This window comes from Fundulus heteroclitus, chromosome 1, assembly GCF_011125445.2.
Source record: "Fundulus heteroclitus isolate FHET01 chromosome 1, MU-UCD_Fhet_4.1, whole genome shotgun sequence".
In the NCBI taxonomy this organism is placed as follows: Eukaryota; Metazoa; Chordata; class Actinopteri; order Cyprinodontiformes; family Fundulidae; genus Fundulus; species Fundulus heteroclitus.
This window is the reverse complement of record NC_046361.1, coordinates 39,019,958-39,037,906: the sequence shown is the minus strand read 5'-3', so window position 1 is coordinate 39,037,906 and position 17,949 is coordinate 39,019,958. Positions and strand designations below refer to the sequence as shown.

General features: G+C 42.5%; 1 protein-coding gene across 1 annotated transcript; it reads right to left on the bottom strand.

The window, feature by feature from the left end:
- Positions 1 to 1,569: 1,569 nt before the first annotated feature.
- Positions 1,570 to 17,549, bottom strand: ccm2l (CCM2 like scaffold protein). Its single transcript, XM_036142587.1, has 11 exons — positions 17,299 to 17,549; positions 15,766 to 15,933; positions 15,603 to 15,686; positions 13,622 to 13,805; positions 11,327 to 11,907; positions 11,060 to 11,189; positions 7,027 to 7,090; positions 6,726 to 6,882; positions 6,367 to 6,505; positions 4,832 to 4,979; positions 1,570 to 3,199 (listed from the first exon to the last, which is right to left on the bottom strand). Exons 1-11 carry the CDS (start codon positions 17,326 to 17,328, stop codon positions 3,067 to 3,069), a joined length of 1,818 nt encoding a protein of 605 aa, XP_035998480.1. The 5' UTR covers positions 17,329 to 17,549; the 3' UTR covers positions 1,570 to 3,066.
- Between the last annotated feature and the right edge of the window lie 400 nt (positions 17,550 to 17,949).

Here is a 17,949-nt window from a genome sequence, read left to right as displayed (position 1 = left end):
ATTATGGGATACCTTATAGCTCCTTAGCACGGGTAAGGTACTTTGCGAGGTTCCTAGGCAAAACTAGCCACGGGAGGAAGCAAACAGGCTCCTTTTCCTACCTTCTTACTTACAGACTCAACTAGTCAGACAACACTTCCACTTTGGCTAAGGAGTCCTTGCTCAATAGGGGTATTTGGATTGACCCACAGAGCCAGCTGAAGTGTGATATTGTCCATTAAGGTCCAAAACCAACACATAGGCTTTTAAATCAAAGCTATTCTTGAAATGACTAAACAACACGTGTTCACAACTTGATGTGTTTTAATGCAACCCATTGCCACGCATGGCAATGAGCCCTATGATACTGGTTCCACATGGTCCAAACATGTTGACACCAAATTCTGACCCTACCATCCGAATGTCGCAACAGAAATTGAAACTCATCAAACCAGGCAATGTTTTTCCAATCTTCTATTGTCCAATTTTGGTGAGCCTGTGCTAACAGTAGCCTCAGCGTCCTGTTCTTAGCTGACAGGAGTGGCAGCTGGTGTGGTCTTCTGCTGCTGTAGCCCATCCGACTCAAGGTTCGACGTGTTGTGCATTCAGAGATGCTTTTCTGCACACCTTGATTGTAACGAGTGGTTACTTGAGTTACTGTTGCCTTCCTATCAGCTCGAACCAGTGTGAGCATTCTCCTATGACATCAACAAGGCATTTGTGACCCACAGAACTGCCGCTCACTGGATATTCTCTCTCCTTATTTCTCTGTAAACCTTAGAGATGGTTGCGCGTGAAAATCCCAGTAGGATAAACCACTGAAAGAGAAAACTAAATATGGTTCAAACTACAGCGCAGACAAGGTACATATGTGTGTTGATTGTGAATGAAATAAAAGTACTGCGGTTTTCCATTAATCAACTCACGACTTTGTTGGTGTCCCCCTGAGCACTTGGTGCGTGGCACTGTGCAGAGGGTTTATTTCAGTGTTGAAAGCATGCGACACTCATAATTTAAACTCTTTAATGACTTCTCTGTATTGCGTGTGTTGTAAACTACTCAGTTCTTCCAACAGGTATGCAAACATTTCAAAATCCCACAAGTTCTGTGGTGGACAGAAGCTGAAAGCTCCCAAGCACAAAATACAGCAACTTTCTCTCGTCCAGTTTGCCTTCCTGTTGTCTGCTGCAGCTTCTTTTCTCCATAGAAGTCAATGTCACTCTGAGCTCACTCCCCAGGTATTATTACTCCTGTTTCCTAACATTTTAGCGTTTAGTGTAACAACCTCCTTTGATCAAAACTTTAACCAGTCAGGGAAATGTGGCAAATACATTTTTATATGTGCAGTGGGACGTTAAAGATTTTTCAATATGAATTTTCTTTATGTATGCAAATGTTCCTGCATACATCAATTTTTTGAGTTTGGTTTGATAAAGGAAGGGGTGAGAAAATGACTCTAGTGTTGTCACCTACTTTGTGTCTTTCACAAATGATCTAAAACTGAATATTCCCTGGAAATAACATATTATAAGATATTCTAAGTATATGTTGTGTGTTGCATCTATCCTGAGTCAGAAGATAAGAGTTGAGTACCTTGAAAACATCAGTAAGAGTTTTTATTATCAGTATTTACCACATATTAATATATATGGGAATAAAAATGGCAACCACTTAATTGACCTTTAGATTTTTATGCATTTTTCCATGTATTAACCTATTTGCCACCACTGAAAGAAAAAAAAAAAAACATACAGATTTTAGGACACAAAACCCAGACATAGTAAACATTTTCCACTATTTCTCTTGTTTCTTTACTGATGCAAAGAGAAGAACTTTCAGATCTTCTCTATTACTTTAATGACTAACTGAATAAAGCAGAAAGTGCTAAAATGATGCTTTTCCTCAAGACTTCTCATGTTCAGGTGCAAGGTTGGCGGCGTAAATAAAATAAGCAAGTATAGGGACTTTTCCACACAAAGAAAAAACCTTTGTTGCCTCTTAAATTGTGTTTTTCCCTGTAGCTCCTTCTCATTCTTCATTAAAATTTCTTTGCAGACATTGTCTTAATGTCTCAAATTGATTAGTAGTTTAATATAAAAGCAATTTTATTATTTTTTAATTCATTTCCCGTATTCCATCAAGATCTAAACACAAGATCAGCATAAGACAGAATCAGATATATTAACCGAGTTTGTGCACAGAGACAAGGAATGTTGACTGCAGTTCCACTTTGCTTTCAATTAAGACATTTTAAATATGAATATATGAACAGAATTGTTAGGAAATAAAGTTTAGTTTTGTTGTAACCTGGCCAGCCAGATTGATAATGTGTAACACTCTAGTTCTGCACATTATCAATCTGGGACTGCTTCCATCAAATCCGTTTGGGGAAAGGAGGGACATTCAGCAGAACTCTCTAAGCTGATTGGGCAAAACGACACCTAGTGTCCGCCTACCAAAGGTTTGTTATAGTCAATCACGGTAACAAATTAAAAGCAAATACGCAGCAGGCATCATGAGAAACCACACGGTAAGCTTGTCAAGGCACTTCTTGCTGTTCTTCTATCAAAGATGAAATTGTGGATTCTTATAAAACAGATGTAATAGCAGCGACTGCGTCCTCCTGCGCTGCCATATTTATGTCGGTTCAGCTGTGAGCTCAACCGCTCTTGCTTTCGTCGCACCGGTATGTCCCGCCTTAAACCTCAACCCTGCAACGTGATTGGCCCGAATTGTTTTTGGTTCAGACACAAACGGTCGAAGCCAAAGCGGTACAAGGTAGATTCTGGTGTGTTTGTGAACGCAGAAATAACGTGAGAATTCATCTTGCAGGCAAGGCTATTAAATCTGTTCTGCAATGCATTGCTTTAAAAAAGTGGAAGACAAATGTAAGGAATTTCTTTAAAAGTTAAGTTTGTGCCTTTTTATCATCTGTAGAGTAAAGTCACTGCTTCAGGGGGCCGATCAGCATCTTTTAAGCAGGAGCCACTTTTTATGTTTGGGCCCCTGGCCCCACTGGGACTCACTGCTATCAGAGAAAATCTCACACACAGTTCAGGCTCTTCAGTCTTTACTCCTGTGCCTCGATCAGAGGTAGTAGTCCTCCTCCTCGATGTCTCCGTGGATGTCCTGGAAGCCCAGGGCCTGGATGTCATGGGTGATGTCACAGATGCGCCGGTTAAACTCCTGAGACCCTGTTGCTAGAGAGCCGTTGTCGTACCTGCTGAGAGAAGAACAGGTGCTGATGTGCTGATAGGATGGCTTTGGTTTTTCTACAATAGCCCCTTTTCCATCGCCACTCAAAAGCCCGTGGCCCAGTAGCGTTTTAATAGGCTACACATTTACCCGACGAATTTCACTTTTCTTGGGGCTTTGGTCCCTCAAGCGACCCAGTACTTTGCTCTGCTTTACTGGGGCTTGTTCAGGGGACGGGGTTGCGTGGAGCAAGAAAAACTGTCCGCCATAAGGGAAACAGTAAGGAGTTGACTATTACAAACCTATCGATTTTCTAACCTTAATTTAGCCACAATTTTTTTTTTTTTTAAGTTTTACATTTTTTTAGGTGAGAAAGTACACCTCCAAACTTAATCTGTGGAGTTAGTTCATCAGAATTGTGAGCCAATTTTAATTCTGCTTGGACTTGTTGGGAGTGGCATCGACCCACTTAGATGCTGGCCTCGCCTCGCCAGTGTTAACCCCCCTGCTGCAGAGTGTTGTCAGCAAGACCGTCTGTAATTTTCCGCAGACTGGATCTGTTTGTCGCGGCTGAGGAGTCACTTTACACGTCCAGTAGTAGAATAGAGTGGAGTCCAACAGTGAGAAATAGTGCGGAGGGGGGGTGGGGGGGTGTGTGTGTGTAAAAGGGGCTAAGGGGATGTAACACCAACAGTTGTGTGTTGTCCAGTTTCTCCAGAGTCCGATTGAATGGAAGGATCATAGACATTATATGCATAGACGCCCCATGAACTGGCGCAGCCTATTGGCTGGCGTTTCATCGTGGCCGCCATCTTGGATGGGTCTCTCATGTGACCCCAGTGCATTTATTTGTACTGAGGAAGCTGTTTGTCCTGCTAAAATAAATCATAACCCCTGAATTTTTACCTGATTTTCACACAGTTTGGTTTGTTACAAACAACAGAGATGTGGTTATGATACAGGAAGCTGTTACACATAAAAAACATGTTTTATTGCTGAAATACGTTGTTTAAACATAATGTATGGTCTTTAACAGACCATACATTATTGACGCCTTGGACGCCTCATATGTGCTCCAGCACATATGAGGCTTCCACATATATAATGTCTAGAGGCAGGATATGGATACAACTTCCCTGCATTTGTCTGTTTGACCACTGTCTTCCTGCCACCCAGTGAACCGGAGTGGTACTGCAGTGGTACTCACAACGTCCCATGCATCGTTGGGGGCTGTTTTACATAAATGGCCCCTAGCAGATGGAAACAAGAAAACCCAAAAGACCCAGACTTAGATTTACCCCGGGAAACCTAAGCCTGGCCTTTAAATCCTGTGCTTTTAATGGAAACGGGGCTTATGTTTAGTATGGATTATCAAACTCCAGTCCAAGTTTTAGGTGCATCACCGCCTTAACAAACCTAATGCGTCGACTGTGAAGGTCTTTATATGCCCTTTTGTTATTAAGAATGTTTTTTGTGTGTCCTATGTCATTTTATATTCTAATATTTAGGAGAAAACTAATTTTGGATCTTCATTTATTAACTCATAATCATTAAAATTAACAGAAGTCAGTCCCTAGAAAAAGTCCTACATATCGCTAGCCACCTGTGCAACCCGTCTTTCAGAATAAGTCCCATCTTTGCTTCCATTTTCACGTACCCTCTCATGGCTGTAGCTGAGGTGTTACTCATGCTGCGTTTAATACGTCCAAAGCTGTCGGTTAAAATCCCGCCCTCTCGGATCCCAATACTTTCAAGGAAAGTCTCAAATGCCCCGACATCTTTGTCTGGGATGAACGGTCGCATGCCTGGAAAACAAAGGATGCAGGATCATTAATCCCTCCAAATCAAAACAGTCGCTGTTTTTCAGCCTTGGTTCACGCCAGTGGCAGCGATAATGACTTTTATTTGACAGAAAAACAAAATGGCACTTTGAAAATGTTCATTTGAAAACATTCTGCACTCAACGCCTAATAACTTCAACTAAAACAAGTGAGGCCTTTTCTCTACATTGTTAAGGATATATCTTAAAATTAGACCAGGGTTTTCCACAAATCCAAACCTGTAAAGGAATGAGCAACATTAGATTTTACAATTCAGCGGTACCCATTTAAAGTTTCATTGATTCATGTTTCCAATCGGATTTTTCTCTAAAGTAAACTGTTCCACAGTCACCCCCGGCTCAAGCTGTTTCCCTCCGCCGGCGATGACATATTGGTTTAACAAGCTAATCTGATGAACTTTATGTTGTAATAATCTATTTTGTAAGTTTCTTTTGAGTTTTAGAGCAAGAACAATACAGGTGAAAGTCCCTGATGATTCTCTCCTAGCATCAGATAGTAGATGTGCCTCTTTACTTATCCTGTTAGATCTTCAGTTGATCCCAGTATTATTTAAAGGATGCATTAACATGCTGTAAGGACCAAGGGAAAAGTACTAGGCTGGTTTAGCTCACATTTATCTGACAGTTTTCTTTTTCATGTCAGTGATAAAACTAGACCCCAGCCACTCGTCTAGTAGCTGCACCAAGTGACCTCCTCCTTAAACAAGGTCAACATCAACAATGCTGCAGGTCCAGACATGGTGTCAGGCTGGAAGCTAAAATCATGTGCTGACAGACTAGCAGGGGCCTTTCTGGACATCTTCAACCTATCTCTGCAGCTATCACCGGTCCCCTCCTGCCTGAAGTACTCAATTATCATTGTCGTCGCCGTCATCATTACGTCCGTTCCCCAAGAAACCAACCATCATCTGCCTCAAAAAAATACTTTCACCATGGTAACTCTTGTTGACAAAAAGATTCTTGATTCTAAATCGTCAATCATACCAGAATTAATTATGGAGTGCCACAGGGCTCTGTGCTAGGGGCAATGCTCTTTAAAAACACACACACACACACACACTGTATATTCTTTAATTATTATTATTTGAGAAATCTATATTTTTATGTTGGTGATACTCAGCTATGATAATCTATCGGAGTTTCAGGACGTCTCTTGCCCACAGCACTCTTTGAGTCAACATGCAGATTTTTGCTCTATAGAAATCTAACAAGGACATTAATATGTTACCTTTGCAGTTTATATATAACAGGATATAATTCACCCCACTGCGGCTTTTCCACAAACACACTACCAGTAGCAGGTTGTGGTAATAAGTCAGACAATAGACAATAAGTCCGTCGCCATCTCTCACCCAGCAGCAGGAATTTGCGGTTGTCTCCATATAGTTGCAGCAACTCTGAGCAGAAGTGGTCGATGTTTGAACCCAGCCTGTATTCTCTCAGCAGCACTGCAAACTGCTGCAGCTCCAGTGGATTTAGCTTGCTGGTCAGCTGCATGTAGACACAAAGACAGAAGCAATGTTGCACTGGGACTAAGGTCAGAGCGTTTATTTACTACGCAGTTTCTGTTCCTGGAGTCTGTCTTTTATCACCTTTCTTTGAAAACAACACAAAGTTTACCTTGTAATATGATGAAACTTATCGGAGCCAAATAAGTTCTGACTTGCTTTACTTTGTGCTTGTGAAGATGGCGAACGTTGTTCCCACTCACTGTAATCATGTACTCCTGCATCAGCAGCAGGGCGGGGTTGCTGTCTGCCCCATCACTGGTTGATGCCAGGCTGCGATGGGAGTCCTGCAGCGAGACCGACGAGCTCTCGCTGTACGTCTCGCTGTAGTAGACCTCAAAGGCCTCCTGGGAGCCGTCGCTTAAAGAGAAGGAAGGAGCCCTTCAGTTAGTGCCTGTTGTTGTGTTTCAGGGTATTTCTGAGCTGATTGCTGCAATATAATAAAATCTCTGTAAAACCCACTAAAATACAGAAAGTAGTAGTATCTGTAATCATGTTACTTACAACGAGCTGCAGCAGCTAAACTCTGGATCATAACTGTAGGACATGTCGGTCAGGCAGCTGTCACCTGCACAGAGACACAGCAATCAACACTACCAGTATTTTGCTATAAAATGTCACTACCTAATAACATATACTTAAATTAAGGCTCTTTGTTCTTCTCTGATTCTAGAAAAGCTAAAACATATAGCGTGTAAGAGATAACGCAACACTTTGCAGAAGTAAGAAAGTATATTTTATCAAACAATTAATTTACAAATTCATTTTTTTCAAACAAAGCCTTTTAAGGTTTAAACAAAGCCATTTAACACTAAGCATTTAAATGCAAGAACAAAAACAAAACCCTTGTTCTTGTAAGTGGACCTTCAACAAAAAACTGCACAAGAAAAGGTGAATTAGACATTTTTCCCTGGATGTAATTGAATTATGGCTCTTTTTTTCTGCAAACACCTCTTAATGCCACATATCTGTAGCATATTTCAACAAATCTCCCTCGGCAAGGACTTTGTAAATAAGATAGTTGAGCAAACTCTGTTTTGCAGGGACCAAAGATGGGCAATCCTTTATTAAAACCCCTACAGTATTTGTTGGTGTTTTTAGTGTCAGTCATGAAATATTACAAGCCTTCATTTCTTGTAATTTAGATGATGGGTTATGGTTAATAAAACCCAAAAGTTAGTGTCTTGGATACTATATAACACAAATTTAAACAAACATTTTTAATGTTTAAATGCTATGTAATAGCCATAGTATGGTCATGTGACAGATGTCCACAAGACAGCCAACGACGCCCTCCACAAGGATGGGAGCACACAGCTTCAGCTGCTTCAGCTGCTTTAGCTAGAAACCACTGATCAGGCCCAAAATCTGGGAGTTGTGATGGACTCAGACCTGAACCTCCATCTAAAGACAATTACAAAGTGGACCTTCTAGAACCTGGAGAACATTTCCAGGTTTAAAGGACTGATGTCTCAGCAGGATCTGCAAAAATTAATCCATGTTTATTTTAGTAGAACTGATCACTGCAACAGTGTTTTCACAGGTCTGCCTAAAAAGTGGATCAGAACGCTGCAGCTGATCCAGAACGCTGCTGCCCGCGTCCTCACTAAGACTAAGAACGTAGAGAACATGGACCCGGTTCTGAAGTCCTCACTAAGACTAAGAAGGTAGAGAACATGGACCCGGTTCTGAAGTCCTCACTAAGACTAAGAACGTAGAGAACATGGACCCGGTTCTGAAGTCCTCACTAAGACTAAGAAGGTAGAGAACATGGACCCGGTTCTGAAGTCCTCACTAAGACTAAGAAGGTAGAGAACATGGACCCGGTTCTGAAGTCCTTCCACTAAGACAAAGAACGTAGAGAACATGGACCCGGTTCTGAAGTCCTTCCACTAAGACTAAGAACGTAGAGAACATGGACCTGGTTCTGAAGTCCTCACTAAGACTAAGAACGTAGAGAACATGGACCCGGTTCTGAAGTCCTCACTAAGACTAAGAACGTAGAGAACATGGACCCGGTTCTGAAGTCCTCACTAAGACTAAGAACGTAGAGAACATGGACCCGGTTCTGAAGTCCTTCCACTAAGACTAAGAACGTAGAGAACATGGACCCGGTTCTGAAGTCCTCACTAAGACTAAGAACGTAGAGAACATGGACCCGGTTCTGAAGTCCTTCCAGTAAGACTAAGAACGTAGAGAACATGGACCCGGTTCTGAAGTCCTTCCACTAAGACTAAGAACGTAGAGAACATGGACCCGGTTCTGAAGTCCTTCCATGGTTCCCTGGATCTCAGAGAATAGACTTTAAAATCCTTCTGTTAGTCTATAAATCCCTGAATTAGCACCTAAATACATCACAGACTTGTTATCAGGGCATCAACCCTCCAGACCACTCAGGTCTTCTGGCTCCAGCCTGCTCTGCAGAACCAGAACCAGAACCAGACATGGAGAAGGAGCATTTAGTTCCTATGCTCCACTGATCTGGAACAAACTTCCAGAAAACTGTAAAAGTGCTGAAAGCCTGAGTTCCTTTAAATCTAGATTAAAAACACATTTGTTTAGGATTTTAACTGTTCTAGTTAAACTGTTTTACTAAAACATCATTAGTTTCGCTTTGTAGTCCAAATGTTTTTTAAATCAATATATTTGCTTTTAGTTCCCGTTTACCATATTTATTTTGTTTCAGTTTTTCTACATTTTATTCCAACATGCTTTTATTCAGTTTTTATATGTTTTAAGCATGTAAAGCGCTTTACATTGTCCCTGTACTGAAATGTGTTATACAAATAAATGTGACTTGCCTGTTTCTCTGCCTTCATAAGCCTGCCACTGACAAATAGAAATCTCAAGATTATTAAATGTTTGCCTGTAGATACCCGGTGCTCTTTGCCTGCCTACCACCCTGATCACAACCCATTTTACGTCTTCTGGACTTCCCTGGCTTCTGATCTCTGGATCATGGCCGAGATTCTGCCCCACGGCCAACCCCCCTCGCCTAACCCTTGGATGTGTCTGCCCTGTCCAGCCTTTATGGGTGCATGCCTGTCTTATGGATAAAGATCTAGCTTTTGAGGTTCAGTCTGATTTGGCCACAGATCTTAAAGCCAGATCAGCCGCAAACGAGCCAAGGCTGCAGCTGGTTGCTGGATTCCCTGAAGAACAAAGTAATCGCTTTCCAGAACCCTGTCCCCTGTCTTCCTTCTGAAAAGATTAGTGGCTTTACGTCCGAGTTTCTTTACATTTCCTGTATCCTTAGCAGCCACTAACCTATCCTCTGTCCCTGCAGTGGTTCTGTCTGTGCCTCCAGCAGTTTCCTGTTTCTCTTCAGTGTCTCCTTTATGATAAACATTGTGTACCGCTGAGTCTGGCTAAAGGTTCACCTCCTCTGTCTGACGCATTACGAAAAGTTTTCGCTTTGTTGATTTGGGGTACCATCTCATCTGCTGGTTCTGGTCCATTGGGTTTTCTGAAGTCCACAGTCAACACAGTCGTCTATCAGAACATTTTAGAGCATTTCAAGCTTTCTTCTGCTGACAAGCTTTACGGAGACGCTGATTTCATCTTCCAGCAGGACTTTAGTACTGACCCACACTGCCAATGCCACCAAAAACTGGTTCAATGGCCATGGTGTTGGCCATCAACTGGCCTGACCAGAACCCTGTGGAGTATTGTCAAGAGGAAGGTGTGATTCACCAGAACCAACAATACAGATGACCAGAAGGACACTATTAAAGATACCCGGGCTTCCAGAACACCTCAGCAGAACCACAGGCTGATCTCCTCCATGCTACGTCACATTGATGCAGTAATTCATGCGAAATGAGCCTCAATCAAGGATTGAATGCATAAAAATCAACATACTTTTCCTAAACCTGATGTGTCTACTTAAAAAGAAATATTGACCTTATGTAATATTCTAATTGTCTGAGACACTGAAACTTGGGTTTTCATTCTCTGTAAGCCAGAATGATCAAAAACAAAAGAGCTAAACACTCAAATATAGAGTCATGATTTCAACGTCTGTCATTTTGTTACAGAAGATTATTTTTTGTCTCATTCTGCTTTTAAGCATTGCTTTAGTTTGAGGTTTGGCGACATTTCTGCCCAAGTCTCTTATGGTCCCACTCCTACTTTCAGTCAAGCTGAGCGCTAAGCTTTGATTTAGAATCATCCTGACCTTTTTTCGTCTGTTCTGCTGCAGATTTACTGCCGCCTTCGGGATCGCTGTCCTGTTGATCAGGCAGCGTTTCCGCCATGCTTTATCTGTCAGACAGTTTGTCCTCACACTTGACTCTAGAACATTTCAGTATACAGAGGAGTTTCCGGTTGACACGGTTACTTCAAGGGGCCCAGGCTTAATATTAGGTGTTATCACAACACAAACCTGTGTGCCACAGAGTAACAAAGTCTTTATCCCGGCAACTTGTTCCAGTAACAACCTGTTCAGAGTTTATCAATCATGGAAAATGTTCTTTTTCCCTGACACTGCACCAAGTGTCACAAATCATGGATAAAACAGCTACTTTGGGACACTCACTCCTTTGGAGCCAAAATCGATCTGGCATGGTGTGGTGAAATCCCGCCCTGTCAACACATTCAATGGTCTGATGGCCATAAATGATCTGGAACATCTGGCAGATGAGGGAACAGTACTCCTCCGCAGCATCCTGCACACATGAACACCAAGGTTTCTGATCAAGGTGATTAGTTTCAATGTAAATCAGGGTCTATCTGTGAGTGTGGGCTTATTCTCTGCTGCAGCACCCTGAGTGACGAAGAACTGACAAACTAGGGGTCAACCCACCCTGTTCTCAACAGCCAGGATGAGCAGGTTGCAGTAGGCATCAGGACAGGGTGTAGGTTCCAGAGGGTTGTAGTTCCTCCTCTCCCAGCTGCCGTAGCTTTTACCTCTTTCCCAGCTCCCAGTGTAGGTTTGACGCCGTTCCCAGCTCCCCCCACCACCTCCTCCCCTCCTCTCCCAGCTTCCTGCTCCTCCACCACCTCCGTGCCTCTTCTCCCAGCTTCCTCCTCCAACTCCTACCCCCCAGTTCCCACTCACAGGTCTCGCTCTGCGGTTCTCCCAGCTCCCACCGGTTTTTCTTGTCTGCTGCCTCCTCTCCCAGCTCCCACCCACTCTCTTTCTCTCTAGACTACCTCCGCCTGCCCTCTCACCCCCTCCTCTCTCCACATTTTGGTTTTTGTCATGGTTACTTCTGGACAGTGAGGGCCTCCAGTCCACTCCACAGATGGTGTGTCTGCGCTCCATTGTGCCCCCTGCTGGCCGCGAGTCAGCATTGCTCATGGTTTGTCGTCGGCTGTTGACGCCTTGTGTTTTCTTTCTGTCCAGACTGTCATCATCAGCGACCACAGAATCCACATTTAGACCTGCAGGACGCAGATTTAAAACCACAATCAGTCTCTAATGTCTGACAAGGCTTGTTTTTTTTTATTTTTTGGAACAAAACCTGTACGTAAATAGAATTTTATACTTTTGTCTTTCAATTGTGCTGTTTTTGCTGTTGGCCATGTTGTTCTTGTAAAGGAAGGAGTTTTTCATTCAGACATTTTATGCTGAATGAGGCACATCTTGTGTATAACTAAAGGATACATCTTTAGCAAGAGACCACAAAAAAAAAAAAACAACAACTACTGGAACATCCTCTAGAAGTCAGAACTACGAAATGGAATATCAGAGGTTTTGCACCATCCCTACCTCTGGAATTCAACATGGCTGCAGCATGTATCGAGGGAATTTATGGTGGCAGAAATAAGGGACACAATTCGGTTTGCATATCCTCAAGCTCATAGTTAACTTGGTCCCTCCGCACAAATCACAACAGTTTTCCAATGGAATTCTGAGATACCAGCTCCAACTGCAACAGTTTATTTAGTGAGTTTCTTGCTGAGGTCTTCCTGCTGAAATTCAACCCGCCACACACAGGGTCCTCTAGGTTACAAACCTTCATAAATGTATGGCCTATCAGAGTGCCCAGTAGGAGGTACTGTGACCAGGGTTGGTCCAAGGTTGTATGGGGCCCTGAGCAGTATTGGACTTGGGCCCCCTCTTCCTCCTAGAAACATCAACACTACTAACAGCCTTCATTGATTTGCAGCTGAGTTGGAATGCGCCTACTAGGAAGGTCCTCCACGTGCTTGATCCTAAAAAGCCTAAAGTTCAACACTTAAGGATCTTAGAATTTGTCTACCGTATTTTCGGAGTATAAATTGCTCAGGAGTATAAGTTGCACTGCACTGAGGGCCCTTGAAGGTTCGGGGGCCCGTGAGGCAGACACCCTCTCTACTTTTAAGACTAATCTTAAAACTTTCCTTTCTGACAAAGCTTATAGTCAGAGTGGCTCATGTTACCCTGAGCTACCTCTATAGTTATGCTGCTATAGGCTTAGGCTGCTGGAGGACATCAGGATCTATTTCTCTCACTCTGCTGAGTTCTCCTACTGCTCTCCAATTTGCATTGCTTGTCGTCATTTCAGCTTTTAACTTTTTGTTCTCTGTCATTTTCTCTTCATAGAAGGTACACCTGGTCTGGTGTTCTGTTAGCTGTGACATCATCCAGGGGAGGCAGATCATCCTCTATTACCATCTAACATAGAAAGTACTCCTGGGTCAATGTGAGCTTCTGAGCTTTCTGTGTCTCTGCTCTGTCTTCTCTAAGCCCCAGTGGGTCGAGGCAGATGAGCGTTCACACTGAGCCTGGTTCTGGTTCTGCTGGAGGTTCTCCTCCCTGTTAAAGGGGAGTTTTCCTCTCCACTGTCGCTTCATGCATGCTCAGTATGACGGATTGCTGCAAAGCCATCAACAATGCAGACGACTGTCCACTGTGGCTCTACGCTCTTTCAGGAGGAGTGAATGCTGCTTGGAGAGACTTGATGCAACCTGCTGGGTTTCCTTAGAGAGGAAACTTTCTCACCAACCTGGAGGATCTGATGGAGTCTGACTTTGGAAAGAGCCTCGATGATGACATGTTTCATGAATTGGTGCTATATAAATAAAATTGAATTGAACTGAATTTAAAGTTGTGTCTCAGTTTGCTTTTTCCTTGGGCCGTCGTCGGCTGCAACATCAGTCACATTTGCTTTACCTGTCTTGAGGACCAGGAGGTGTAGTGCATCATCTCGCAGGTAGGAGGCAGCAGCAATCTCGTGTGTGGGGATCCTCATCAGCAGTTTCTCGTTGTTCCTCCATGTCAGCAGCAGAGAGCGAGCAGACAGACTTAGAATACAGTCCTGATCAACGCTTGTCTTCAGCGGCAGCACCTTTAACTGCTACTGACAAACACAGAGTTGAACAGTGATGGTACGTTCACACTGAACGCGATTAAGTTGAATATTTCGCCTGGATCGCCTGCAATTGGTTACTTGACATTTTGCCTCTCTCTCGCAAACAATCTCCACTGACAGCAACGGCATTTTACCCCCAGGTCGCTTCACCGGGGCAGACATGGATTTTACGAGCGAGTAACAGTTCTGTATTTAACGTGGAAAGCCGAACAATGGCGTCAGTTTCCAACAATTCTTCTGTCTTTCCGGGGCTCAGTATGAGGAGCTGAGTATAAAGGGGGACGGGTCCCCCAGAGGCACGAACTACAGGAATCTACAGGCAATAAATCCATCATTGCTTAATAGAAATATAGCCTAATTTTACTGTCTAAATATGAAACACATAGTTTTTTTTTGTGCTTCATTAAATGGATGAGGAGCATCCTTAACGTGGCGTGAATTGACAGAAAAGTTGCAACTTTTGAACTTGAATGATATTCCAATCTATTTGCCCGATTGTCGTTCGCATCAAATTAAATATGTCGTTCGCATGGTGGACCGCTAATCCACTCCTGAATGCATCTTTACATACGCATAATATGTAAATCACTCGCTTCATGTTCGATTTGAACGCACCTTAAGGACCAATTCTGCTTAAGACATTTTCAGTGGTCGGCACGGTCCCACTAACCTGCAAACAGCTAATTGTGGAACTAAGTTTTTGTTCAGCACATTAGCGTTCTCACTTAGCGGACCGGTTAGCTTCCGCTATGTTTGGTCCCAAGAACTGTAAAGGTCACTTCATGCTTGATGCATGTACGTTCTGCTTGGAAATTAGACATGCAGACACATTGTTTGCAGCATTTATGCTCTGTGCAGCTTTTCCTCTGAAGTAGTACTATTCTCCTAGATGCCTGTGTAAATTCTCACTTATGCGGGTCATCGTAACAGCAAACAGGGTTACATCGGAGGCAACCGGACTTTTGCTCAGTTCTTTCTGAAAACCCTTCGTCACCTATCCAGGAGTCTTTGTCAAATCTGGTGGCTCGCACTTTCGCCTTGAGCCTTTTCTCCTAGACTCTAGAGGGCAGTGTTGCGCTCCTACGTCAAGCATGCTACACCCCACAACACGTAGAAATAGAAAACTCAGTTGCTTCCAACACTTAAGCCTCTTTCTTTTTTCTAAGAGTGACAGCGATTTGTGTCCACCAATAGTTAAAAACGTTTTGATTGCGGTGAACTTTTTGGGCCGAATCCTAAATGTCTATATTTACAATTCTCCGCCAGAAGGAGCGCTTGCTCGTGTGCAGTATTTTTCCGTATAGTTGGAAATTTTCCCAGATGCGGGGAGTGGAAACTTTTGGCTGTGTGGATGGGTGTGGGAGCCAAAATTACATAATATGGCTGCGCAGACCTCGCGGATGCGTCAAGCATAAACCAGACTTTAGTCCACTAACAACGTCCCTGACCAAGACCCTTTGCCCCGATTGTGGTGTCCACTGCTCCCTGAGGGACGGGTCAAATGCAGAGGACACATTTCATATGATTTTAGGTTACAGTGACAAATGTAGAGAATTATGATTGCTATTACAGATTTCTGATTGGATTTTATTTTCACAACTTCAATGAATAACGTCAGTGTAATTTATGGTTGCTAAGTCTATTGGAAATGTTTAGTCATTAAGAATACATTTGATAGCACTGATTAATCAGTTAGGGTTTGTTTTTGACAGCATAAACAGATAAAAAACATGTTTTTATTTAGGTGACATAATGAGGTATAGATGAATAATAGCTACCAACCCTGGCTGTGTCCAGCAGCTGCAGAAGTTCATCTCTGCTTGATGGATTTAGTGAAACTGAGACCCAGGTCAGGTGACCAAGGAACTAAGAGGTTAAACATTAAGCAATTAGTCAAGGTTCTGTTTCACTGCTGCTCTCGGTTCTGCTCTTTGCCAGCTCTTACCTTTACTTCCTTTTCCACATAATCGAAGATGAGTCTCTCAGGGTGAATGAGATAATCCGGTGGGTAGAGGGGGACGGTGTGGAGCGGCCGGCGGTAACCGCTGCCTCGATCAACAGGTCGGCGACCATATTTGGACCAGACTAGCCGCTTAATGGGTGATACGAATGCCTGGGAAGAAAAACAGGGAAGTTCTTGGATGGTCGGACATAAAATTTGATGCAGTTTTCTGTTCTCTATTTTCATTTTCTTGCTCATGGGAAAGAGATTGCTACGAAGTCACACCACGCAACCAGCTGGGCTTTCTAAGATAACTTTTTATTGATTGATGATGAACAGAATTTAAATAAACAGTTTGTTAATAAAGATCTGATAAAACTACTGTCTGACTATATAATTTAAACTGACTTTTGACTGAAGCTGATTCTATGTAATGGGGAATGATTCTCAACAGTTTGTCTGGGGAGAGGAGTTTTCCTCTCCACTGTCGCTTCATGCATGCTCAGTATGAGGGATTGCTGCAAAGCCATCAACAATGCAGACGACTGTCCACTGTGGCTCTACGCTCTTTCAGGAGGAGTGAATGCTGCTTGGAGAGACTTGATGCAACCTGCTGGGTTTCCTTAGAGAGGAAACTTTCTGACCAACCTGGAGGATCTGATGGAGTCTGACTTTGGATAGAACCTTGAGATGACATGTGATGTAAATTGGTGTGAAAATGTAATTGAATTAAATTATTTGGCCAAAGATCTAACTTTTTCCATGACCAAATAATGAAAAATCTGATAAAAACTAATAAATCAATAGCAGCATTGAAACAAGAAGGTTTCATCATTTTTGGGCAACAAATGCAGGCTTTAATGCATCTTTTCTGGTCTGCGTAATAATCACATCAAGGTTAGAGACATACTATACACTTCAATGCACAAATTGGGTAGATATTGTATTTTCTTTCTGTTAAATTCAAAATTGTGTGTACTAAAGACAGACGTTTGGCAGAATTCAATTGAATTGAATGTTGTGCCTTCAGATGAAATTAGTTGTGATTTGGCACTATATAAACAAACTGGAATGGCATCCAGGAAATACCAAAAACTCAAGCGTCTAAATTTATGCTGTGGAAAAACATATCCATCATTAGTGAAAGCGATCTTTAATCTTTTTCGTTGACAAAGAAACAAAATTAGCCCAAAAAACACTGTTCATGTCCCAAACACTGTACACCAAAATTTTTGTAAGATAAAGAAAACCATGTTTTAATTACCTGATTTCAGAGTTTATGCTGGCAGATAGTGTATTAGCAAAAAGAAGTGGCTGCTGATGTGAAATAGACATTAATCAGTTAAAGAAGTCTCGATTAAGACCACAGTAAAGAGTTAATCAAGGCAAGTCTATGTCGTCTGACGGGGCTACTTTCTGTTATATTATGGAACTTCAACGATATGAACAGGTTTCCAACTCCTAAACGACAATTTTGATTTAGATGTCAGAGAAGCCTCATCTGATCGTAATAACAAAATAAGTTAGTTTGTCTACCTTCTTTGGTTTCTTTGGTTCATAGTCCATTGTGGCAGGTCTCTTCCTGTCCTGCAGTGGGTCAGAAAGTCCTGATCCTCTTCATAGCTTGGACTCAGCTTGTGTGTAGGGGTTGTAGGTCCAGCCTCTCAGTCCGACTCCATGTCTCTGACTGTTTCTAAAAGTTTGTGTGATTTTTAATGGTGTGATTCTGTTTCTGCACTGATTGTCTACACTGGCGAGACCTCTCCTGGGGCAGGAACACACACATAAACACTCGGGGCGTGAGGAGAGAGCAGGAAGCGGAGGAAGTCCACGTCCTGTCCGAGAGGAAACTCCACCAACAACTGATAACGCGCAATTTCTCTCCACCAACAAAACCCACAGATTATACAGCACAAACTAAAATTAACTTCAGCATGTATAGCCAAGGTTGATTTACAGTTCCTGACACTTAATGGGGTCTTAGCTACATAAAACTTTACTTTTCATCCCAGCTTTGGAGTACGATAACTACAGAAAAAAAGGCAAATAAGCCCATACAGGGTGGATCACTCCGGACCTCTTACCTTCAACTGAAAGCCATAAATATGCCATAAGGTGGAAATAAATTAGACATACATATACTCTGCATTACACTTGTTGGAAATTTAATTAAATAAATCATGTAGT